This window comes from Pseudophryne corroboree, chromosome 8 (assembly GCF_028390025.1).
Source record: "Pseudophryne corroboree isolate aPseCor3 chromosome 8, aPseCor3.hap2, whole genome shotgun sequence".
NCBI classification, from domain to species: Eukaryota; Metazoa; Chordata; class Amphibia; order Anura; family Myobatrachidae; genus Pseudophryne; species Pseudophryne corroboree.
Genome location: NC_086451.1, coordinates 363,383,253 through 363,405,715, shown reverse-complemented (window position 1 = coordinate 363,405,715; position 22,463 = coordinate 363,383,253). Strand labels below are relative to the sequence as shown.

General features: G+C 46.5%; 1 protein-coding gene across 1 annotated transcript in view; it reads left to right on the top strand.

The window, feature by feature from the left end:
• LOC134947805 (sodium- and chloride-dependent neutral and basic amino acid transporter B(0+)-like) overlaps positions 1-22,463 on the top strand; it is a 119,858-nt gene that overhangs the window by 72,627 nt on the left and 24,768 nt on the right. Inside the window, exons 8-9 of the mRNA XM_063935683.1 lie at positions 765-993; positions 4,484-4,609. Coding sequence (XP_063791753.1) covers positions 765-993; positions 4,484-4,609 — 355 coding nt within the window. The remainder of the gene's footprint in view (positions 1-764; positions 994-4,483; positions 4,610-22,463) is intronic.

Here is a 22,463-nt window from a genome sequence, read left to right as displayed (position 1 = left end):
TTTTTATGCTGGATGGCATTCAATTCTATTATATAAAAATATTGCATTCTATGGTGAGATGGCTTGTGCCTTGTATCTGTAACTCAATTGTAAATACATATATCTAGAGCAAGCAGTAAAAGTTAGCACTGTAGACCACTGTGGATACACCTTAATATTACATACAGACCAATATATTTGTCTACCACCTTGAATGGTGCGAAAACTTATGACTACTAAGCTTAAAATGCAAGTTGTGCAGGGACATCTTAAAAAAGCATGTTAACCCATAAGCCATAAACCTTGCAAGCCCCCTAGCTGCTGCCTGTAGATCAGGCGCCAGCATGGGAGAGGATAATTGGATTCACAGTTGCAGCATGGGCTGCAAGGGGCGGAACCAAAAGCCACATTGAAGGGCAGCATTTCCAATTTACTCTTGTGCCTCATGCAGATGGTGGGTGCAGGGTGGGGGGGCACAATTCCCTCACCTGGTTTGTGGGCTCACATGGACGGCACACTCTTCACCCATTGTTAATACTGTACAGTACATCACTGTCTGGGAAGTGAGAATGCTATGGCATATTTGATACACCCAAAATTTGCTACGGGCCAGGTGATGTGCTTTCTGTTTTAAGTTTTGTGGTTGTTCATACAGTATCTTCTTAGTAGGTAGATCATTGAGATTACAAAAAAATCTAGCGGGCATACAATTCAATGGTTAGGCATGTCACGTTCCACTTTTATAGGTGTTAAATGCAATGCTGTTCTTGTGACTTCATTTCTAGGTCTGGAGAGATGCCGCTACCCAAATATTTTATTCCCTTAACACGGCTTGGGGAGGACTGATTGCCCTCTCATCTTACAATAAATTCCACAACAACTGTTACTGGGACTCCATTGTAGTCTCCATTGTGAATTTCTTGACCAGCATCATTGCAGGATTTGCCATCTTCTCCATCCTCGGGCACATGGCCTTGGTGTCAGGGAAAAAGGTTTCTGATGTGGTGGATGAAGGTAACACGTATTCAGAGATGTCATTTTTAAAATAGTCAAATTGCATGAAGCTCTAAAATGCAATGTAAGCTTAATAATACAGAATATGATGGCAGTAGAGGCTATCCGGGGGATGTAATAGGGTGTGAGTTTGTAATGGTATCCGTCTTTCAGTAAATTTTAAAGCAGTGATATTTTTAAAGGAAAACCCGTGTTGGCCTTTCACAAACTCATACCTAGTACATTCCTTCACCCAATATGGGGTGATGCATTATTTTCTGTAAGCTAGTTGGATATTGGGGGTCATTCCGAGTTGATCGCTAGCTGCTGTTGTTCACTGCATATCGATCAGTGAAAAAAACGGCTAATCTGCGCATGCGTATGCACCGCAATGCGCACATGCGTCGTACGGGTATGAAGTCCATTGTGGTTTTGCACTGGTTCTAGCGACGATTCCATTCGCACAGCCGATCGCAAGGAGATTGACATAAAGAGGGCTTTTATGGGTGTCAACTGACTGTTTTCTGGGAGTGTTTGGAAAAACACAGGCGTGGCCGGGCGTTTGCTGGGCGGGTATCTGATGTCATTACCGTGTCACTCGTCACAGCAATCATTGCACAGGATAAGTAACTACAGGGCTGGTCTTGTTTTGCACAAAATGTGTTTGCAGGCGCTCTGCTGCACAGGCGTTCGCACTCCTGCAAAGCGAAAATACACTCCCCCGTGGGTGGCAACTATGCGTTTGCATGGCTGCTAAAAACTGCTAGCGAGCGATCAACTCAGAATGACCCCCATTATGTGTTATGGACAGATAAGTATATCCTACTGCTATACAACTACATGCAGTATAATATATATATATATATATATATATATATAATAATTCCAATGTCCGGCTCTCACTTGATGCTACACAGCTGCGCCGGGTGCCCGCATGTAACGTAGGATACACACAATAGTACAGGTATGCAGCACTCCTGGCGTCTGAAATATCACTCTTACACAGCACAGTTCATATGGCAACGTTTCAGTGACCTTTAATATGGCACTTTCGTCAGGTATCACAGAACATTACAAAATGCACTTACCTAAATACCCCTCCACACACCCGCGCAAAGACGCTGCTCCGTTGGCGGGACCAATTCCCGGACGGGCGGCGCATAGCGCGTGACGTCATCGGCCGATGCGTCATCACTGTGCTCCCCATCACCATAGCAACCGGAATACAACTACAGAGAAAAACACAACATATATTTCTAATGCTCGTATGCATTACTAAATCCCCACATAACGTTACACAGGACGCCCCTAATGGGCACATAGCAGCATTACAGCATATTCTATAAGGCAGGGCCGTAACTACGTGTGTGCCAAGTGGGCTTGGCACACAGCGCAGTTGCCCTGAGGGCGCACGGCCAGCGGCATGTAATGAGTCAAATTGACTCATTACATGCCGCCTCTGAAGTCTGCGCCGTGCGCCGCCGCCGCACTGAGGAGGAGAGCAGCGCTGGGCAGCGGAGAAGGAGGAGGAGGGACGGGTACTGGAGCCGCAGCAGCGCTATTTCATTGGTAGTAAGCGCCGCTGCAGTATCCCCCTCTCCTTCCGTATTGGCTGCCCGGCGCTGCTGTGGATGCTGGGATGCGGTTCCTCCATCCCAGCATCCACAGCAGCGCCGGGCAGCCAATACGGAAGGAGAGGGGGATGCTGCAGCGGCGCTTACTACCAATGAAATAGCGCTGCTGCGGCTCCAGTCCCCCTCCCTCCTCCTCCTTCTCACCTGCCTGCACCGAGGGAGCTGCACGAGGAGCCTGTCAGCGGGGAGATGGTAAGTATGTCTCTCTCTCTCTCTCTCTCTCTCTCTCTCAGGGGGACACCGTCTGCCATAATGTGTAAAAAGGGGGCCTGGCTGCCGCAATGTGTAAAAAGGGGACCTGGCTGCCGCAATGTGTAAAAAGGGGGCCTGGCTGCCGCAATGTGTAAAAAGGGGGCCTGCCTGCTGCAATGTGTAAAAAGGGGGACTGGCTGCCACAATGTGTAAAAAGGGGGACTGGCTGCTGCAATGTGTAAAAAGGGGGCCTGGCTGCCGCAATGTGTAAAAAGGGGCACTGGCTGCCGCAATGTGTAAAAAGGGGGACTGGCTGCCGCAATGTGTTAAAAGGGAGACTGTCTGCTGTAATGTGTAAAAAGGGGGACGCTGTCTGCTGTAATGTATAAAAGGGGCTCTACCTGGTGTAGTGGCGCTACTGTGCAGCGTAATTTGAATAATGTAGACTACTGTGCACCGTAGTATGAATTGCTATTATTTTGTGGCCACGCCCCTTCCCCATGAAGCCACGCCGCTATATATTTTTCACGCGCCTACGGCGCGCACTGCCCCTATCTTACATAGGGGGGGGCGCCAATGTCGTTTCTTGCACACAGCGCTAAAATGCCTAGTTACGGCACTGCTATAAGGTGCAAGAATGTTACACAATAACTTTAGCAGATACACTAAAATTACTAACCATAGGCAACTCCATGTACAGACATGCTTAGTAAAAAGATACTAGCCACTACCGTAGGACATGTTTAAGGTGGGCCGTTACAGGAAACAATTTAAACCCAAGTGGTCGTTAAGGCCCCTAGGATGTAAGTTACCCAGCTGATGAATCCAGCGTGTTTCCAAACGCAGTAACTTAAGACCTCTATCCCCCCCCTCAACATTTGGGGCACATGATCTATCATGCGATATCGTAAGGACACCAAAGGGTGTCTGGTTGTTACAAAATGTCTGGCGACTGGTTGGTCGCTCTGACCCATATTAATAGCTGCCTTAATGGCCGATCTGTGGGCTGCCATGCGTTCCTTGAACATGCGTTCAGTCTTCCCAACGTATGACAGCCCACAGGGGCACACCAGCTGGTAAACCACGTATCGGGAGGAACACGTTAATCGATGTTTGATAAAAATGGGTCTACCAGTTAGGGGGTGCGGGAATTGGTCCCCAGGGATAAGGTACTGACAAGTCATACAGGTTTATCTAATACACCCCTTTCTACTGCTAAGAAAAGTTGTGGTATCGCGGGTACTAGTTATGCCTCTTCCGTACCTCGCCAAAAAATTTGTAAATCGTCAATATAGCGATAGTATAATGTGATCTTATCGCTAACCATCGGGTCACTGAAGAAGACATCCTCTTCGACTTCAAACATGTACATGTTACTGTACGACGGGGCCACACTGGACCCCATCGCACAGCCCCTCAATTGTAGAAATTTTTTTCCATCATATAAGAAGTTTTTTGTTAGGATCATCTCCAATAGGCCCATGCAGCATTCAAGTTGTGGCCCATTGTACATGATGTTATTACACAAAAATCTGGTAGCTGCCGCTATACCCATACTGTGCGGTATATAATATATACTGTATTATGTTATTTTTATATTTTTTTAATAGTAGTATTGCTACTGTACATACTGTTCTTGTACACTAACTCTTGCCATTTGATAACTATACAGCCTTGTTTTGCAGGATTTGGACTGGCATTTATTGCATATCCTGATGCCCTGGCAAAACTGCCAGTGTCTCCGCTCTGGTCTATTCTATTCTTCTGCATGCTCCTGACTTTAGGACTTGACTCACAGTTTGCATTAATAGGTAAGCTGTCTGTAACCTGTCTATTCTGTAACTATTTTTATTAGTTTATTATAGTGATGTGCACCGGAATTTTTTCGGGTTTTGTGTTTTTGTTTTGGATTCGGTTCCGCGGCCGTGTTTTGGCAAAACCTCCCTGAAAATTTTTTGTTGGATTCGGGTGTTTTTTTTACAATAAACCCTCAAAAACAGCTTAAATCATAGAATTTGGGGTCATTTTGATCCCATAGTATTATTAACCTCAATAACCATAATTTCCACTCATTTCTAGTCTATTCTGAACACCTCACAATAGTAGTTTTAGTTCTAAAATTTGCACCGAGGTCGCTGGATGACTAAGCTAAGCGACCCAAGTGGCCGAAACAAACACCTGACCCATCTTGGAGTGGCACTGCAGTGTCAGACAGGATGGCAGATTTAAAAAATAGTCCCCAAACAGCACATGATGCAAAGAAAAAAAGAGGTGCACCAAGGTCGCTGGATGGCTAAGCTAAGCGACACAAATGACCGACACAAACACCTGGCCCATCTAGGAGTGGCACTGCAGTGTCAGACAGGATGGCACTTCAAAAAATAGTCCCCAAACAGCACATGATGCAAAGAAAAATTAAAGAAAAATGAGGTGCAAGATGGAATTGTCCTTGGGCCCTCCCACCCACCCTTATGTTGTATAAACAGGACATGCACACTTTAACAAACCCATCATTTCAGCGACAGGGTCTGCCGCATGACTGTGACTGAAATGACTGGTTGGTTTGGGCCCCCACCAAAAAAGAAGCACTCAATCTCTCCTTGCACAAACTGGCTCTACAGAGGCAAGATGTCCACCTCCTCCTCATCGTCCGATTCCTCACCCCTTTCACTGTGTACATCCCCCTCCTCACAGATTTATTAATTCGTCCCCACTGGAATCCACCATCTCAGGTCCCTGTGTACTTTCTGGAGGCAATTGCTGGTGAATGTCTCCATGGAGGAATTGATTATAATTCATTTTGATGAACATCATCTTCTCCACATTTTCTGGAAGTAACCTCGTACGCCGATTGCTGACAAGGTGAGCGGCTGCACTAAACACTCTTTCAGAGTACACACTGGAGGGGGGGCAACTTAGGTAAAATAATGCCAGTTTCTGCAAGGGCCTCCAAATTGCCTCTTTTTCCTGCCAGTATACGTACGGACTGTCTGACGTGCCTACTTGGATGCGGTCACTCATATAATCCTCCACCATTCTTTCAATGGTGACAGAATCATATGCAGTGACAGTAGACGACATGTCAGTAATCGTTGGCAGGTCCTTCAGTCCGGACCAGATGTCAGCACTCGCTCCAGACTGCCCTGCATCACCGCCAGCGGGTGGGCTCGGAATTCTTAGCCTTTTCCTCGCAGCCCCAGTTGCGGGAGAATGTGAAGGAGGAGCTCTTGACGGGTCACGTTCCGCTTGAGTTGACAATTTTCTCACCAGCAGGTCTTTGAACCTCTGCAGACTTGTGTCTGCCGGAAAGAGAGATACAACGTAGGTTTTAAATCTAGGAACGAGCATGGTGGCCAAAATGTAGTGCTCTGATTTCAACAGATTGACCACCCGTGAATCCTGGTTAAGCGAATTAGGGGCTCCATCCACAAGTCCCACATGCCTAGCGGAATCGCTCTGTTTTATCTCCTCCTTCAATCTATCCAGCTTCTTCTGCAAAAGCCTGATGAGGGGAATGACCTGACTCAGGCTGGCAGTGTCTGAACTGACTTCACGTGTGGCAAGTTCAAAGGGTTGCAGAACCTTGCACAACGTTGAAATCATTCTCCACTGCGCTTGAGTCAGGTGCATTCCCCCTCCTTTGCCTATATCGGAGGTAGCTGTATAGGCTTGAATGGCCTTTTGCTGCTCCTCCATCCTTTGAAGCATATAGAGGGTTGAATTCCACCTCGTTACCACCTCTTGCTTCAGATGATGGCAGGGCAGGTTCAGGAGTGTTTGCTGGTGCTCCAGTCTTCGGCACGCGGTGGCTGAATGCCGAAAGTGGCCCGCAATTCTTCGGGCCACCGACAGCATCTCTTGCACGCCCCTGTAGCTTTTTAAATAATTCTGAACCACCAAATTCAATGTATGTGCAAAACATGGGACGTGCTGGAATTTGCCCACATGTAATGCACGCACAATATTGGTGGCGTTGTCCGATGTCACAAATCCCCAGGAGAGTCCAATTGGGGTAAGCCATTCTGCGATGATGTTCCTCAGTTTCCGTAAGAGGTTGTCAGCTGTGTGCCTCTTATGGAAAGCGGTGATACAAAGCGTAGCCTGCCTAGGAACGAGTTGGCGTTTGCGATATGCTGCTACTGGTGCCGCCGCTGCTGTTCTTGCTACGGGAGGCAATACATCTACCCAGTGGGCTGTCACAGTCATATAGTCCTGAGTCTGCCCTGCTCCACTTGTCCACATGTCCGTGGTTAAGTGGACATTGGGTACAACTGCATTTTTTAGGACACTGGTGACTCTTTTTCTGACGTCTGTGTACATTCTCGGTATCGCCTGCCTAGAGAAATGGAACCTAGATGGTATTTGGTACCGGGGACACAGTACCTCAAGCAATTCTCTAGTTTCCTGTGAATAAACGGTTGATACCGGAAACACGTTTAACACCACCCAGGCTGCCAAGGCCTGAGTTATCCGCTTTGCAGCAGGATGACTGCTGTGATATTTCATCTTCCTCGCAAAGGACTGTTGGACAGTCAATTGCTTACTGGAAGTAGTACAAGTGGTCTTCCGACTACCCCTCTGGGATGACGATCGACTCCCAGCAGCAACAACAGCAGCACCAGCAGCAGTAGGCGTTACACTCAAGGATGCATCGGAGGAATCCCAGGCAGGAGAGGACTCGTCAGACTTGACAGTGACATGGCCTGCAGGACTATTGGCTTTCCTGTCTAAGGAGGAAATTGACACTGAGGGAGTTGGTGGTGTGGTTTGCAGGAGCTTGGTTACAAGAGGAAGGGATTTAGTTGGCAGTGGACTGCTTCCGCTGTCACCCAAAGTTTTTGAACTTGTCAATGACTTCTGATGAATGCGCTGCAGGTGACGTATAAGGGAGGATGTTCCGAGGTGGTTAACGTCCTTACCCCTACTTATTACAGCTTTACAAAGGCGACACATGGCTTTACACCTGTTGTCCGCATTTCTGTTAAAATAATTCCACACCGAAGAGGTGATTTTTTTTGTAATTTGACCAGGCATGTCAATGGCCATATTCGTCCCACGGACAACAGGTGTCTCCCCGGGTGCCTGACTTAAACAAACCACCTCAGCATCAGAATCCTCCTTGTCAATTTCCTCCTCAGCGCCAGAAACACCCATAGCCTCATCCTGGTGTACTTCAACAGTGACACCTTCAATTTGACTATCAGGAACTGGACTGCGGGTGCTCCTTCCAGCACTTGCAGGGGGCGTGCAAATGGTGGAAGGTGCCACCTCTTTCCATCCAGTGTTGGGAAGGTTAGGCATCGCAACCGACACAATTGGACTCTCCTTGGGGATTTGTGATTTAGAAGAACGCACAGTTCTTTTCTGTGCTTTTGCCAGCTTAAGTCTTTTCATTTTTCTAGCGAGAGGATGAGTCTTTCCATTCTCATGTGAATCTGAACCACTAGCCATGAACATAGGCCTGGGCCTCAGCCGTTCCTTGCCACTCCGTGTCATAAATGGCATATTGGCAAGTTTACGCTTCTCATCAGACGCTTTTAATTTTGATTTTTGGATCATTTTACTGAACTTTTGTTTTTTGGTTTTTACATGCTCTCTACTATGACATTGGGCATTGGCCTTGGCAGACGACGTTGATGGCATTTCATCGTCTCGGCCATGACTAGTGGCAGCAGCTTCAGCACGAGGTGGAAGTGGATCTTGATCTTTCCCTATTTTACCCTCCACATTTTTGTTCTCCATTTTTTAATGTGTGGAATTATATGCCAGTAATATATCAATAGCAGTGGCCTACTGTACCGTACTGCTATATATTATAAACTGGTGGTCAGAAAAATTCTTCACTGTCCTCCTACTATATATACTGCGCACAACTAAAATGCACCACAGGTATGGATGGATAGTATACTTGACGACACAGAGGTAGGTAGAGCAGTGGCCTACTGTACCGTACTGCTATATATTATATACTGGTGGTCAGCAAAATTCTGCACTGTCCTCCTACTATATATACTGCGCACAACTAAAATGCACCACAGGTATGGATGGATAGTATACTTGATGACACAGAGGTAGGTAGGCAGTGGCCTACTGTACCGTACTGCTATATATTATATACTGGTGGTCAGCAAAATTATGCACTGTCCTCCTACTATATATACTGCGCACAACTAAAATGCACCACAGGTATGGATGGATAGTATACTTGACGACACAGAGGTAGGTAGAGCAGTGGCCTACTGTACCGTACTGATATATATTATATACTGGTGGTCAGCAAAATTCGGCACTGTCCTCCTACTATATATACTGCGCACAACTAAAATGCACCACAGGTATGGAGGGATAGTATACTTGAAGACACAGAGGTAGGTAGAGCAGTGGCCTACTGTACCGTACTGCTATATATTATATACTGGTGGTCAGCAAAATTCTGCACTGTCCTACTACTATATATACTGTGCACAACTAAAATGCACCACAGGTATGGATGGATAGTATACTTGAAGACACAGAGGTAGGTAGAGCAGTGGACTACTTTACCATACTGCTATATATTATATACTGGTGGTCAGCAAAATTCTGCACTGTCCTCCTACTATGTATACTGCGCACAACTAAAATGCACCACAGGTATGGATGGATAGTATACTTGACGACACAGAGGTAGGTAGAGCAGTGGCCTACTGTACCGTACTGATATATATTATATACTGGTGGTCAGCAAATTCTGCACTGTCCTCCTACTATATATACTGCGCACAACTAAAATGCACCACAGGTATGGATGGATAGTATACTTGATGACACAGAGGTAGGTAGAGCAGTGGCCTACTGTACCGTACTGCTATATATTATATACTGGTGGTCAGCAAAATTCTGCACTGTCCTCCTACTATATATACTGCACACTACTAAAATGCACCACAGGTATGGATGGATAGTATACTTGACGACACAGAGGTAGGTAGAGCAGTGGACTACTGTACCGTACTGCTATATATTATATACTGGATCCTCTACGGACAGCATCCTCTACGGACTAAGAGAAAAGGATTTACCGATAGGTATTAAAATCCTATTTTCTCATACGTCCTAGAGGATGCTGGGGATGCTTCAAGAACCATGGGGTTTATACCAAAGCTCTAAAACGGGCGGGAGAGTGCGGATTACTTTGCAGCACCGATTGACCAAACAAGAGGTCCTCCTAAGTCAGGGTATCAAACTTGTAAAACTTCACAAAGGTGTTTGAACCCGACCAAGTAGCAGCTCGGCAAAGTTGTAACGTCGAGACTCCCCGGGCAGCCGCCCAGGATGAGCCCACCTTTCTGGTAGATTGGGCTTTCACCTATTTCGGTAATGGCAATCCTGCCGTAGAATGAGCCTGCTGAATTGTATTACAAATCCAGCTCGCAATAGTCTGGTTAGAAGCAGGAGCCCCAATCTTGTTGGGAGCCCACAGGACAAACAGAGCCTCTGTTTTCCTAATCTGCGCCGTTCTGGCGACATAGATCTTCAAAGCTCTGACCACATCGAGAGACTTTGACTCGCCAAGGCATCAGTAGCCACTGGCACCACAATTGGCTGGTTCACATGAAACGATGAAACCACTTTTGGCAGAAATTGCTGACGAGTTCTCAACTCCGCTCTATCAGCATGGAAAATCAAATATGGGCTTTTGTGAGACAAAGCCGCCAACTCAGACACTCGCCTTGCAGGCGCCACAACATGACCACTTTCCAAGTAAGGAATTTTAACTCAACCTTGCTCAAAGGTTCAAACCAATGTGATTGCAAGAATTGCAACACCACATTAAGGTCCCATGGTGCCACTGGGGGCACAAAGGGAGGTTGGATGTGCAGCACGCCTTTTACGAAGGTCTGAACTTCTGGAAGGGAGGCCAATTCTTTTTGAAAAAAGATCGACAAGGCCGAAATCTGTACTTTAATAGAGCCTAACTTTAGGCCCGCATCCACACCTGCTTGTAGGAAATGGATCAAACGCCCCACGTGAAATTCTTCCATAGGAGCCTTCTTGGATTCACACCAAGACACATATTTTCTCCAAATACAGTGGTAATGCTTTGCTGTTACTTCTTTTCTAGCCTGAAGAAGTGTAGGAATGACTTCACTGGGAACACCCTTTCAGACTAGGATTTGGCATTCAACCGCCACGCCATCAAACGCAGCCGCGGTAAGTCCTGATACACGCATGGCCCCTGTTGTAACAGGTCCTCCCGAAGAGGAAGAGGCCAGGGATCTTCTATAAACAACTCCTGAAGATCTGGATACCAGGCCCTTTTTGGCCAATCCGAAACAATGAGGATCGCCTGAACCCTTGTTCTTATAATTTTTATCACCTTTGGAATGAGTGGAAGTGGAGGGAACACATAGACTGACTGAAACACTCATGTTGTCACTAGGGTGTCCACCGCTATCGCTTGAGGGTCCCTTGACCTGGAACAATCTCTCTGAAGTTTCTTGTTGAGGCGGGACGCCATCATGTCCACTTGAGGAACTCCCCAACGACTTGTCACTTCTGCAAAGACCTCTTGATGAAGACCCCACTCTCCTGGATGGAGATCGTGTCTGCTGAGGAAGTCTGCTTACCAGTTGTCCACTTCTGGAATGAAGACCGCTGACAGAGCGCTGGCATGTCTTTCCGCCCAGCAAAGAATCTTCGTTGCCTTGGCCATCGCCGCTCTGCTCTTTGTTCCGCCTTGGCGGTTTATGTACGCCACTGCTGTCACGTCTGACTGAATCAAGACCGGCAGACCTCGAAGAAGATGTTCTGCTTGCAGTATGCCGTTGTAGATGGCTCTTAATTCCAGAATGTTTATGTGTAGACAAGCTTCCTGGCTTGATCATTTTCCCTAAAAGTTTCTTCCCTGTGTGACTGCTCCCCAACCTCGGAGGCTTGCATCTGTGGTCACCAGGATCCAATCCTGAATCCCGAACCTGCGTCCCTCCAAAAGGTGAGAACTGTGCAGCCACCACAGAAGGGAAATTCTGGTCCTGGGAGATAGAATTATTTTCCGGTGCATGTACAGGTGAGACCCGGACCACTGGACCTGCAGGTTCCATTGGAACACCTTGGCATGGAACCTGCCATTCGGAATGGCCTCGTAGGCCGCCACCATCTTCCCCAGCAACCGAGTGCAGTGAAGAACTGACACCTTTGCCGGTTTCAGAATCTGTTTTACCATGTTCTGTATTTCCAGAGCTTTTTCCACTGGAAGAAAAACTCTCTGCTATTCTGTATCCAGAATCATACCCAGGAACGACAGCCGTGTCGTCGGATCCAACTGTGATTTTGGCAAATTTAGGAGCCAACCGTGTTGTTGCAGAATCGTCAGTGAAAGGCCAACATTCTTCAACAATTGCTCCTTGGACCTCGCCTTTATGAGGAGATCATCCAAGTACGGGATAATTGTCATTCCCTGCTTGCGCAGGAGAACCATCATTTCCGCCATTACTTTGGTGAAAATCCTCGGAGCCGTGGACAGACCAAACGGCAACGTCTGAAATTGGTAATGACAATCCTGCACAGCAAATCTCAGGTAAGCCTGATGTGGAGGATATATGGGGACATGTAAGTAGGCATCTTTTATGTCGACCGACACAATAAAATCCCCCTCGTCCAGACTGGAGATCACTGCTCGTAGAGACTCCATCTTGAACTTGATTTTTTTCAGAAAGAAATTGAGGGATTTTAGGTTTAGAATCGGTCTGACTGAGCCATCCGGCTTCGGGACCACGAACAGGCTCGGATAAAAACCTTCCCCCTGTTGAGACGGGGGTACCGTGACAATCACTTGATTTTGACACAAATTTAGTATCGCAGCGCTTACTATCTCCCTTTCTGGAAGAGAAGCTGGCAAGGCCGATTTGAAAAATCGGTGAGGGGACACGTCTTGAAACTCTAACTTGTACCCCTGGGTTACTATGTCTACTATCCAAGAATCCAGGTCTGAGTGCACCCAGACCTGACTGAAGAGTTTGAGACGTGCCCCCACTGGTGCGGACTCCCGCAGAGGAGCCCCAGCGTCATGCGGTGGATTTGGTAGAAGCCGGAGAGGACTTCTGCTCCTGGCAACTTGCCACAGCCTGTGACCTTTTTCCCCTTCCTCTCCCCCTCGCAGCAAGGAAGGAGGACCCACGTCCTTTTTTGAATTTATTGGGCTGAAAGGACTGCATCTGATAGTGAGGCGATTTCTTCTGCTGTGCAGGAACATAAGGTAAAAATGAAGACTTACCCGTGGTGGCCATAGACACCATGTCAGTAAGGCCGTCACCAAACAAGACTTTACCGTTAACCGGTAGAGACTCCATCGCCTTCTTAGAGTCAGCATCAGCATTCCATTGATGAATCCACAATGCTCTCCTTGCTGAGACTGCCATGGCATTGGCCCTTGATCCCAAAAGGCCAATATCCCTTACAGCTTCTTTTAAATATGCTGCAGCGTCCCTGATGTGACCCAAAGTCAAAAGCACACTATCCCTGTCTAGGGTATCTACCTCAGATGACAAGTTATCTGCCCACTTTTCAATAGCGCTACTCACCCATGCCGAAGCAACGGCAGGCCTGAGTAGCGACCCTGTAGTGACATAAATGGATTTTAGGGTATTTTCCTGCTTATGATCCGTAGGATCCTTTAGGGCTGCCGTGTCAGGGGATGGAAGCGCCACCTTTTTGGATAGACGCGATAAAGCTTTGTCTACCGTGGGGATTGACTCCCAGCTGTCCCTGTCCCCAGAGGGGAACGGATATGCCACTGGAATTCTTTTAGGAACATGTATCTTTTTGTCAGGATTTACCCAAGCCTTTTCAAAAAGTGCGTTCAGTTCATGAGAGGAAGGAAACGTTACCTCAGGTTTCTTTCCTTTAAACATACAGGCCCTAGTATCAGGAACAGCAGGGTCCTCAGAGATATGTAACACGTCTTTTATTGCCACAATCATGTACTGAATACAAAGCCGGCCCTAGCCAATATGATGCCCTAGGCAAGATTTTGTCTGGTGCCCCCTAGCACAACCGCTGGTTCGCATCTGACCTTGCACCTCTTTCCCATCACCATCACCCCTCACCCATAGCAGTCCTTGTTTTGGTGTTTGTACCCCCTATATTTTCAATAGGAACAGTTCGCACATTTGGCGCACATCCCAAAAAGGGGTGTGTTTTTGCTGGCAAGGGGCATGGCCACACAATAGTAACCCCAATTCCAATTACGCCACACACTACTGCAACTTTATTCACATTTGATCATGCGATAGTGTCCATAATTCATATTACATCCCTCAGCAGTATCACTTTTCCTTATAAACATTACTCCTCACTGTAGAGCCTCTTATTCACATTACATCACACTGAATTGATCCTTATTCACATTACACCACACCCTATTGCTCTTTATTCACACTAGACGACACAGTAGTGCCCTTTCTATATGCAATGCCACATAGTAGAGTACCTTATACACATAATGCCACACATTAGTAATGATTTATACACAATTGCACACAGTAATGCCCCTTACACAAATGAGACACATTATTAATGTCCTTATAAACATAATGCGCCTTACACATTATGACAACCTTTATTAATGCCCTTTTACACATAATGTCCCTTACACATATGCCACACATTATTAATGCCCTTATACACATAATGACACACATAGTGACCCCTACACATTTGCTGCACATTATTAGTGCCCTTATACACATAATGACACACATACAGTAGTACCCTGTTACACATATGCCACACATTGTTAATGCCCTTATACACATAATGACATACATAGTGCCCCTTTACACATATGTTGCACATTATTAATGCATTTTTACATGACACACATAATGCTCCTTAACACATATTCCGAACACTACTGCACAACCAACCCACTCACATGCACAGAGCTCTCACACTGCCACTAACACTGTGACCTCTGCCAATGCTTGGATACAGATGTGTCCTCATAAATCTTGTCTCAATGCTAACGTCAGGCATCTTTTTTTCTGAAAATGAATTTTATTTGCCTTGCTATGTGGCTAGGATGCACAAGCAGCTTCTGCTGATTAAAATGATATGCAGCATGCCTATATACTGTGTGAGACTGTGGCTGTATCTGCATATGAAATGCTACACACAGAATATAGGCATGTCGCATATCATTTTAATCAGCAGAAGCTGCTGATGCCCCAAGGCATATCAAATGCCCTAGGCAATTGCCTAGTTTGCCTATGCCTATGGCCGGCTCTGACTGAATACTCTTAGCCAGTTTTGGATGTAATCTGGCATCACTATAGTCGACACTGGAATCAGAGTCCGTGTCGGTATCTGTATCTGCTATCTGGGTAAATGCATGTTTCTGTGACCCCCGAAGGGGTCTGGGCCTGTGACAAAGCATCTTCCATGGATTTCCTCCATGTCTGGTTCTTAGACTCAGATTTATCAAATCTCTTAGTCAACTTAGTCACATTTGCGTTTAAAACACTCAACATATTCACCCAATCCTCCGTCGGCGGTGCCGACATGGTCACTCTCACAGTATTTTCTGTCCCCACTCCAGCCTCTCCTGGGAAGAGCATTCAGCCTCAGACATGTCGACACACACGTACCGACACCCACAACCACACTGGGGCTATAGGTGCCAGCTCACACCCCTCGACTATCCCGGTACTGAGGCCAGTAAAATGACTGCCCATACCTGTTAGCGCTTTATATATATGTATATATATATACAAATCAGCACCAAATTATTTGTGGCCCCCCCCCCCGTTTTGCACCCTGTTACTTCTACAGCAGTGTGGAGGAAAGGGCCAGCGTCTCTGCAGCTTCTGAGGAAAGAAAATGGCGCTCGTCAGAGTTGTGTGGGCTAAGCCCCGCCCACTACATGGCGCACTTCAGTCCCGCTTAAAAATATGTTTATACTGGCGAGGGTCCCTTAACTAGTGCCCGGGGCACTGTTATAACTCATGCCAGTCTGATTTGAGGTGTTCATGCTGCCCAGGGCGACCCCCCTGCGCCCTGCACCCTGCAGTGCTGTGTTATGTGTGGGAGCATGGCGCGCAGCGTGGCCGCTGGGCGGTACCTTTTCTGCCATCACTGAAGTCTTCTGATCTTCTCATACTTACCCGGCTTCTATCTTCTGGCTTTGTGAGGGGGGTGACGGCGCGGCTCCGGGAACAAGCAGCTAGGCGTACCGTAGTGATCGAACCCTCTGGAGCTAATGGTGTTCAGTAGCCTAAGAAGCAGAGCCTCTGAACTCTTAAGAAGTAGGTCTTCTCTCCCCTCACTCCCACGATGCAGGGAGCCTGTAGCCAGCAGGTCTCCCTGAAAATAACAAACTAATAAAGTATTTTTCAGAGAAACTCTGGAGAGCTCCTCAGTGTGCATTCAGTCTCACTGGGCATAGAATCTAACTGGGGTCTGGAGGGGGGCATAGAGGGAGGAGCCAGTTCACACCCATTCAAAGTCTTATAGTGTGCTCATGTCTCCTGTGGATCCCGTCTATACCCCACTCAGTGATGACTACCAGTACTACTATACACTACTGCTATATATTTGTGTGTGATTCAGAGCAAAAAATATATTTCCTTTTTTCCCCCCGCAATCTGTATAGAGCTACAGATCGAGCCGCACTAGATCCATTGCAGACGTGCACTCCCGGTGGTACTAGGTGGGACGGCACCTAGCCCCGCTACGGGAGTGCACAGAGATGCTCCCATTAAAGTGGCTCCATCTGTAATATACGATGAAGACAAATGGGGCCCAGACCCAGATGGCTAAGGAGACTTTCCAAAAAGGCTAGTCAACCCTGTCAAATGCTTTCTCCGCGTCAGTGGACTGGAGAACTGCAGGAGTTGATCTGGAGCGGGCAGAGTGAATGAGGTCTACAATCTTGGACGTATTGTCCTTTGCCTCCATGCCCGGAACGAAACCCACCTGGTCCCCATGTATCACCTCCGGGAGAAAGGGGCACAATCGGTTTGCAATAATTTTGGCATAAAGTTTTAAATCGCAATTTAATAAAGAAATAGGTCTGTAGCTCGAGCATTGTGAAGGGTCTACCTTCTTTTGGTATTACAAAAATATGGGCTTCCAAAGTGTGTTTGGAAAATCCATTGTCTCACGATATTGAGTTACAAGCTTTAAGAAGTAAGAAAATTTTTTTTTTATTGGTGCGTCATTCAGTGACAACTACCAGTACTGCCATACACTACTGCTATATATCTGTGTGTCATCCAAAGCAAAAAATAAATTTTTATTGGTGCATCACTCTGACTACTAATACTACAGCTGACATACACTACTGATATATATTTGTGTGTGATCCAAAGCAAAAAATATATTTCTATTGGTGCATCACTCAGTGTAGACTACTAGTACTGCAATACACTACTGTTATATATCTGTGTGTGATACAAAGCAAAAAATATATTTCTATTGGTGCGTCACTCAGTGACAACTACCAGTACTACTGTGCACTACTGCTATATATCTGTGTGTGATCCAAAGCAAAAAATATATTTCTATTGATGCGTCACTCTGTGACAACTACCAGTAATGCCAGACACTACTGCTATATATCTGTGTGTGATCCAAAGCAAAAAAAAAATATTTCTATTGGTGCATCACTCAGTGACAGCTACCAGTACTGCCATACACTACTGCTATATATCCTGTGTGTGTGATCCAAAGCAAAAATTATATTTCTATTGATGCGTCACTCAGTGACGACTACTAGTACTGCGGTACACTACTGCTATATATCTGTGTGTGATCCAGAGTAAAAAATATATTTCTATTGGTGCGTAACTCAGTGACAAATACCAGTACTGCTGTATACTACTGCTATATATCTGTGTGTGATACAAAGCAAAAAATATATTTCTATTGGTGCGTCACTCAGTGATGACTACCAGTACTGCCGTACACTACTGCTATATATCTGTGTGTGATCGAAAGCAAAAAATATATTTCTATTGATGCATCACTTAGTGATGACTACCAGTAGTGCCGTACATTACTGCTATATATCTGTGTGTAATCCAAAGCAAAAAATATATTTCTATTGGTGCGTGACTCAGTGATGCCCTCTGCAAGTGCTGAGGGAAGCAGCGCCAGTCCACATGCTGACATTGAAATTGAGGATGCCACTGTAGAAATACACCAGAATGAGGAGGATGTTAGTGTAGCTGGCTCTGAGAAACAAGTTGACGATGAGGATTCTGATGGTGATGTGGTTTGTTTGAATAAGGCACCAGCGGAGACAGTTGTTGACCATGGGATGAAAAAACAATGTCATTCCTGGGCAAAATACCCTAAAAAAAACCTCTTCGGTGTTGAATTATTTCTCCATAAATCCGGGGTAAAGACGTCAACCAACTAGGAACATCCTCCCTTATACGTCACTTGCAGCGCATTCATCAAAAGTCATTGTCAAGTTCAGAAACTTTGGCTAGGAGTGTGACCAGTCCAGTAACACCTAGCTCCCTTTCTTCTATTGTATCCAAGCACAGGCAATCCACACCAACATCCTCATCGTCAATTTTCTCCTCAATCAGGATCGGAGGTAGTCCTGTAGGCAGGGCCGGACTGGGACAAAAAATAGGCCCTGGCATTTTTGAAGCACACAGGCCCACCTTTGTGACTCCTCCCCTTACTATTCCTGACTCCTCCCACTTATTAGTCTATGCTCTTACAAATATAATTAATATTCTAACAACATACAAGCGTACATCATTTTCTATTAAAATACACACAACCTGTGGTTGAAGTGGAAATTTTTAAGTGGGGGTATGTAAATGTGAAGTTTGTAAATAAGCGCGCGCCGAGGGCGCGCGCGCTCCAGAAAAGGGGGCATGGCCACTCAAAAGGGGGCGTGTCCTTCAGTGTAGTTTATCACACCATACACCCCTTATACGCATTATGCACCACAATTGTAGGACCCCTTATACTATCTAGTACTGGTGCCTCTTTCACATTATACCACACAGTATGAGTCAAAATTCACATTATAGCACCCAGTATGAGCCGAAATTTACATTATAGCACCCAGTATGAGCCGAAATTTACATTATATGCCCCCAATAGTGCAGTGCCAGATCCACAATTGCCCCCACAGTGCCAGGTATACAAATGCCCCCACAGTGCCAGGTATACAATTGCCCCCACAATGCCAGGTATACAAATGCCCCCACAGTGCCAGGTAAACAATTGCCCCCACAGTGCCAGGTATACAATTGCCCCCACAGTGCCAGGTATACAAATGCCCCCACAGTGCCAGGTATACAATTGCCCCCACAGTGCCAGGTAAACAATTGCCCCCACAGTGCCAGGTATACAAATGCCCCCACAGTGCCAGGTATACAAATGCCCCCACAGTGCCAGGTATACAAATGCCCCCACAGTGCCAGGTAAACAATTGCCCACACAGTGCCAGGTATACAATTGTCCCCACAGCAGCCAGTGCTGCAGCTACTTACCGCTGCTGCACTGCTACTGCTGCTGCTGCTGCTGCTCCTCCGGGCTGTGAGGGACGGGGGTGAATCAGGAGAGCAAAGCGCCCGCCAGCGCGGCTGTGTCTGGTGCTGCGGCGGCTTCGTTCAAACCAGCCGCCGGTTCGTGAGCCAATCAGAGCTCGCGGACCGGCGGCTTCTGATTGGCTGCCGGTCCGCGAGCTCTGATTGGCTCACGAACCGGCGGCTGGTTTGAACGAAGCCGCCGCAGCACCAGACACAGCCACGCTGGCGGGCGCTCTGCTCTCCTCTCCTGACAGCTGAGACATTAGCCGCCGGACTGAGCGGCAGCGTGTCTCAGTGACCGCTGGACCGGCCCAAGTGGCCATCGGCCCTTCTGGCATTTGCCAGAAGTGCCAGATGGCCAGTCCGGCCCTGCCTGTAGGCCATGTCATAGGCAAGACTGACTACTCTCTTCTCCAGGATTCCTTGAGTGCTATGCCTACTGATGCTGCTGCTGTTGTTGTTACTGCTGGGAGTACATCTTCATCCCAGAAGGGGAGCAGGAAGGCCACTTGTACTACTGTAAGAAAGCAACTGACTGTTCAACAGTCCTTTGCGAGGAAAATGAAGTATGACAGCAGTCACCCAGTTGCAAAGCGGATTACTGAGGTCACAACAACTATGTTGGTGTTAGATGTGCATCCAGTATCTGCCATTAGTGCAGTGGGATTTAGACACATGATGGATGTACTATGTCCCAGGAAACCAAATCCTGTCTAGATTCCACTTCACTAGACAAGCAATTCCCAGCCTGTACATGGACATTACAAAAAGTGTCAGTGCCTGCAGAAATGCCATTGTACCCACTGTCCACTTAACCACGGACATGTGGACAAGTGGAACAGGGCAAATTAAGGACCACATGACTGTGACAGCCCCTGGGTAGATGTATAGCCTTCCGCAGCAGCACCAGCAGCATCTCACAAACACCAACTCATTCCTAGGCAGGCAACACTGTGTATCACTGGTTTCAGTAAGAGGCACACCACTGAAAACCTCTTAGGAGAAACTAAGGGACATCACTGCACAATGGCTTACCCCACTTGGACTCTTGCTGGGAACGCTACCAATATTGTGAGAGCTTTACATCTGGGCGAATTCCAACATGCCCCATGTTTTGCTCACATAATTAATTTGGTGGTGCAGAATTAAACAAAAATGACAAGGGTGTGCAGGTGATGCTGTCGGTGGCCCGAAAAATATGTGTCCATTTATGACATTCAGCAACTGCTTGTCAAAGACTGGAGCACCAGAAAACACTGTTGAACCTGCCCTGCCATCACCTTAAGCAAGAGGTAGTAACAAGGTGGAATTCTACTCTCTATATGCTTCAGAGGATGGAGGAGCAGCAAAAGCCTACACATCCAACTTTGACATAGGGAAGGGAGCGGGAATGCACCTGACTAAAGCGCAGTGAAGAATGATTTCTGTGATGCGCAAGGTACTCAAACCCTTCGAACTTGCCACACGTGAAGTTAGTTCAGACACTGCCAGACAGTCAGGTCATTCCACTCATCAGGCTTTTGCAAAAGCAGCTGCAGAAAGTGAAGGAGGAGCTGAAACAGAGCGATTCCGCTAAGTATGTTGGACTTGTGGATGAAGCCCTTCATTTGCTTTGCCAGGATTCAAAGGTTGTCGGTCTGTTGAAATCAGAGCACTACATTTTGACCACCGTACTTGATCCTGGGTTTAAAACCTACGATGTATCTTTGTTTACGGCAGACACAAATCTGCAGAGGTGCAAAGACCTGCTGGTGAGGAAATTGTCAGCTCAAGCAAAACGTGACACAGCAACATCTCCTCCTTCAGAAACTCAATTTTCCTAAGAGACTCGCTGGCAGTGATGTAGACCAGTCAGGAACAAGTTTTAACATCTGGTCCGGACTAAAGGAGCTGCTTACAATTACTGACATATCTACTGTCACTGCATATGATGCTGTCACCATTGAAAGAATGGTTGACGATTATTACAGTGATAGCATCCAAATAAGCATATCATACAGTCCGTTTCAATACTAGCTGGAAAAAAGGCAATTTGGAGGACCTTGCACAAACTGGCTTTGTTTTACTTAAGATGACACCCTCCAGTGCGTACTCAGAAAAAGTTTTTAGCGCAGCCAGGACTTAGGAGGTTACTTCCCCAAAATGTGGAAAAGATGATGTTCATCAAAATGAATTACAAATTCCACGAGGAAGACCTTTACCAGCAATTACCTCCACAAAGTAGAGAGGGACCTGTGATGGTGGATTCCTGCGAGGACGAATTAATAGTCTGTGAAGACGAGGATGTACACACTGATGGGAATGAGGAATCGGAGGATGATGACATCATGCCTCTGTAGAGCCAGTTTGTGCAGAGAGAGATCAATTGCTTCTTTTTTGTGGGGGCCCAAACAAACCAATCATTTCAGCCACAGTCATGTGGTAGACCCTGTCGCTGAAATGATTGGTTTGTTAAAGTGTGCCTGTCCTGTTTATACAACATAAGGGACGGTGGGAGGGTCCAAGGACTATTCCATCTTTCACCTCTTTTCTTTGCATTATATGCTCTTTGGAGCATTTTGGGGCATAGTTTACAAAACTGCCATCCTATCTGCCACTGCAGTGTTACTCTTAGATGTGCCACGTGTTTGTGCTGCCCACTACTGTCCTAGTTTAGTCATACAGCCACCTCAGTGCAACCCTTTGGTCTAAAAACAATATTGTAAAGCTGTGAGGTGTTCAGAATAAACTGGAAATGAGTGGAAATGAATGTTATTGAGGTTAATAATACTGTAGGAACAAAAACACCCCCAAATTCTGTGATTTTAGCTGTTTTGATGATTTTTTTAAAAAAAATACAGAACCAAAACCAAAACCTGCAAGGGTGGTATTGGCAAAACCAATCCAGATCCAAAGCACGAAGGAGATCCAAATCCAAAAACAAACACAAAACCCGAAAAGTTGCGCGGTGCACACCCCTAGTCTTAATCTGGGTACACACTAGACGATACAGTGTGTCGTCCAATCGGGCAGATTGGACCGACATATCGGGCACATCGTCTAGTGTGTACCCGCTATGTTGCTGATACAGGTTGTCAGCAACATCCTCCGTCGGCCATACATGGGGGGCCAATGGAAAACTGCTAGAGAG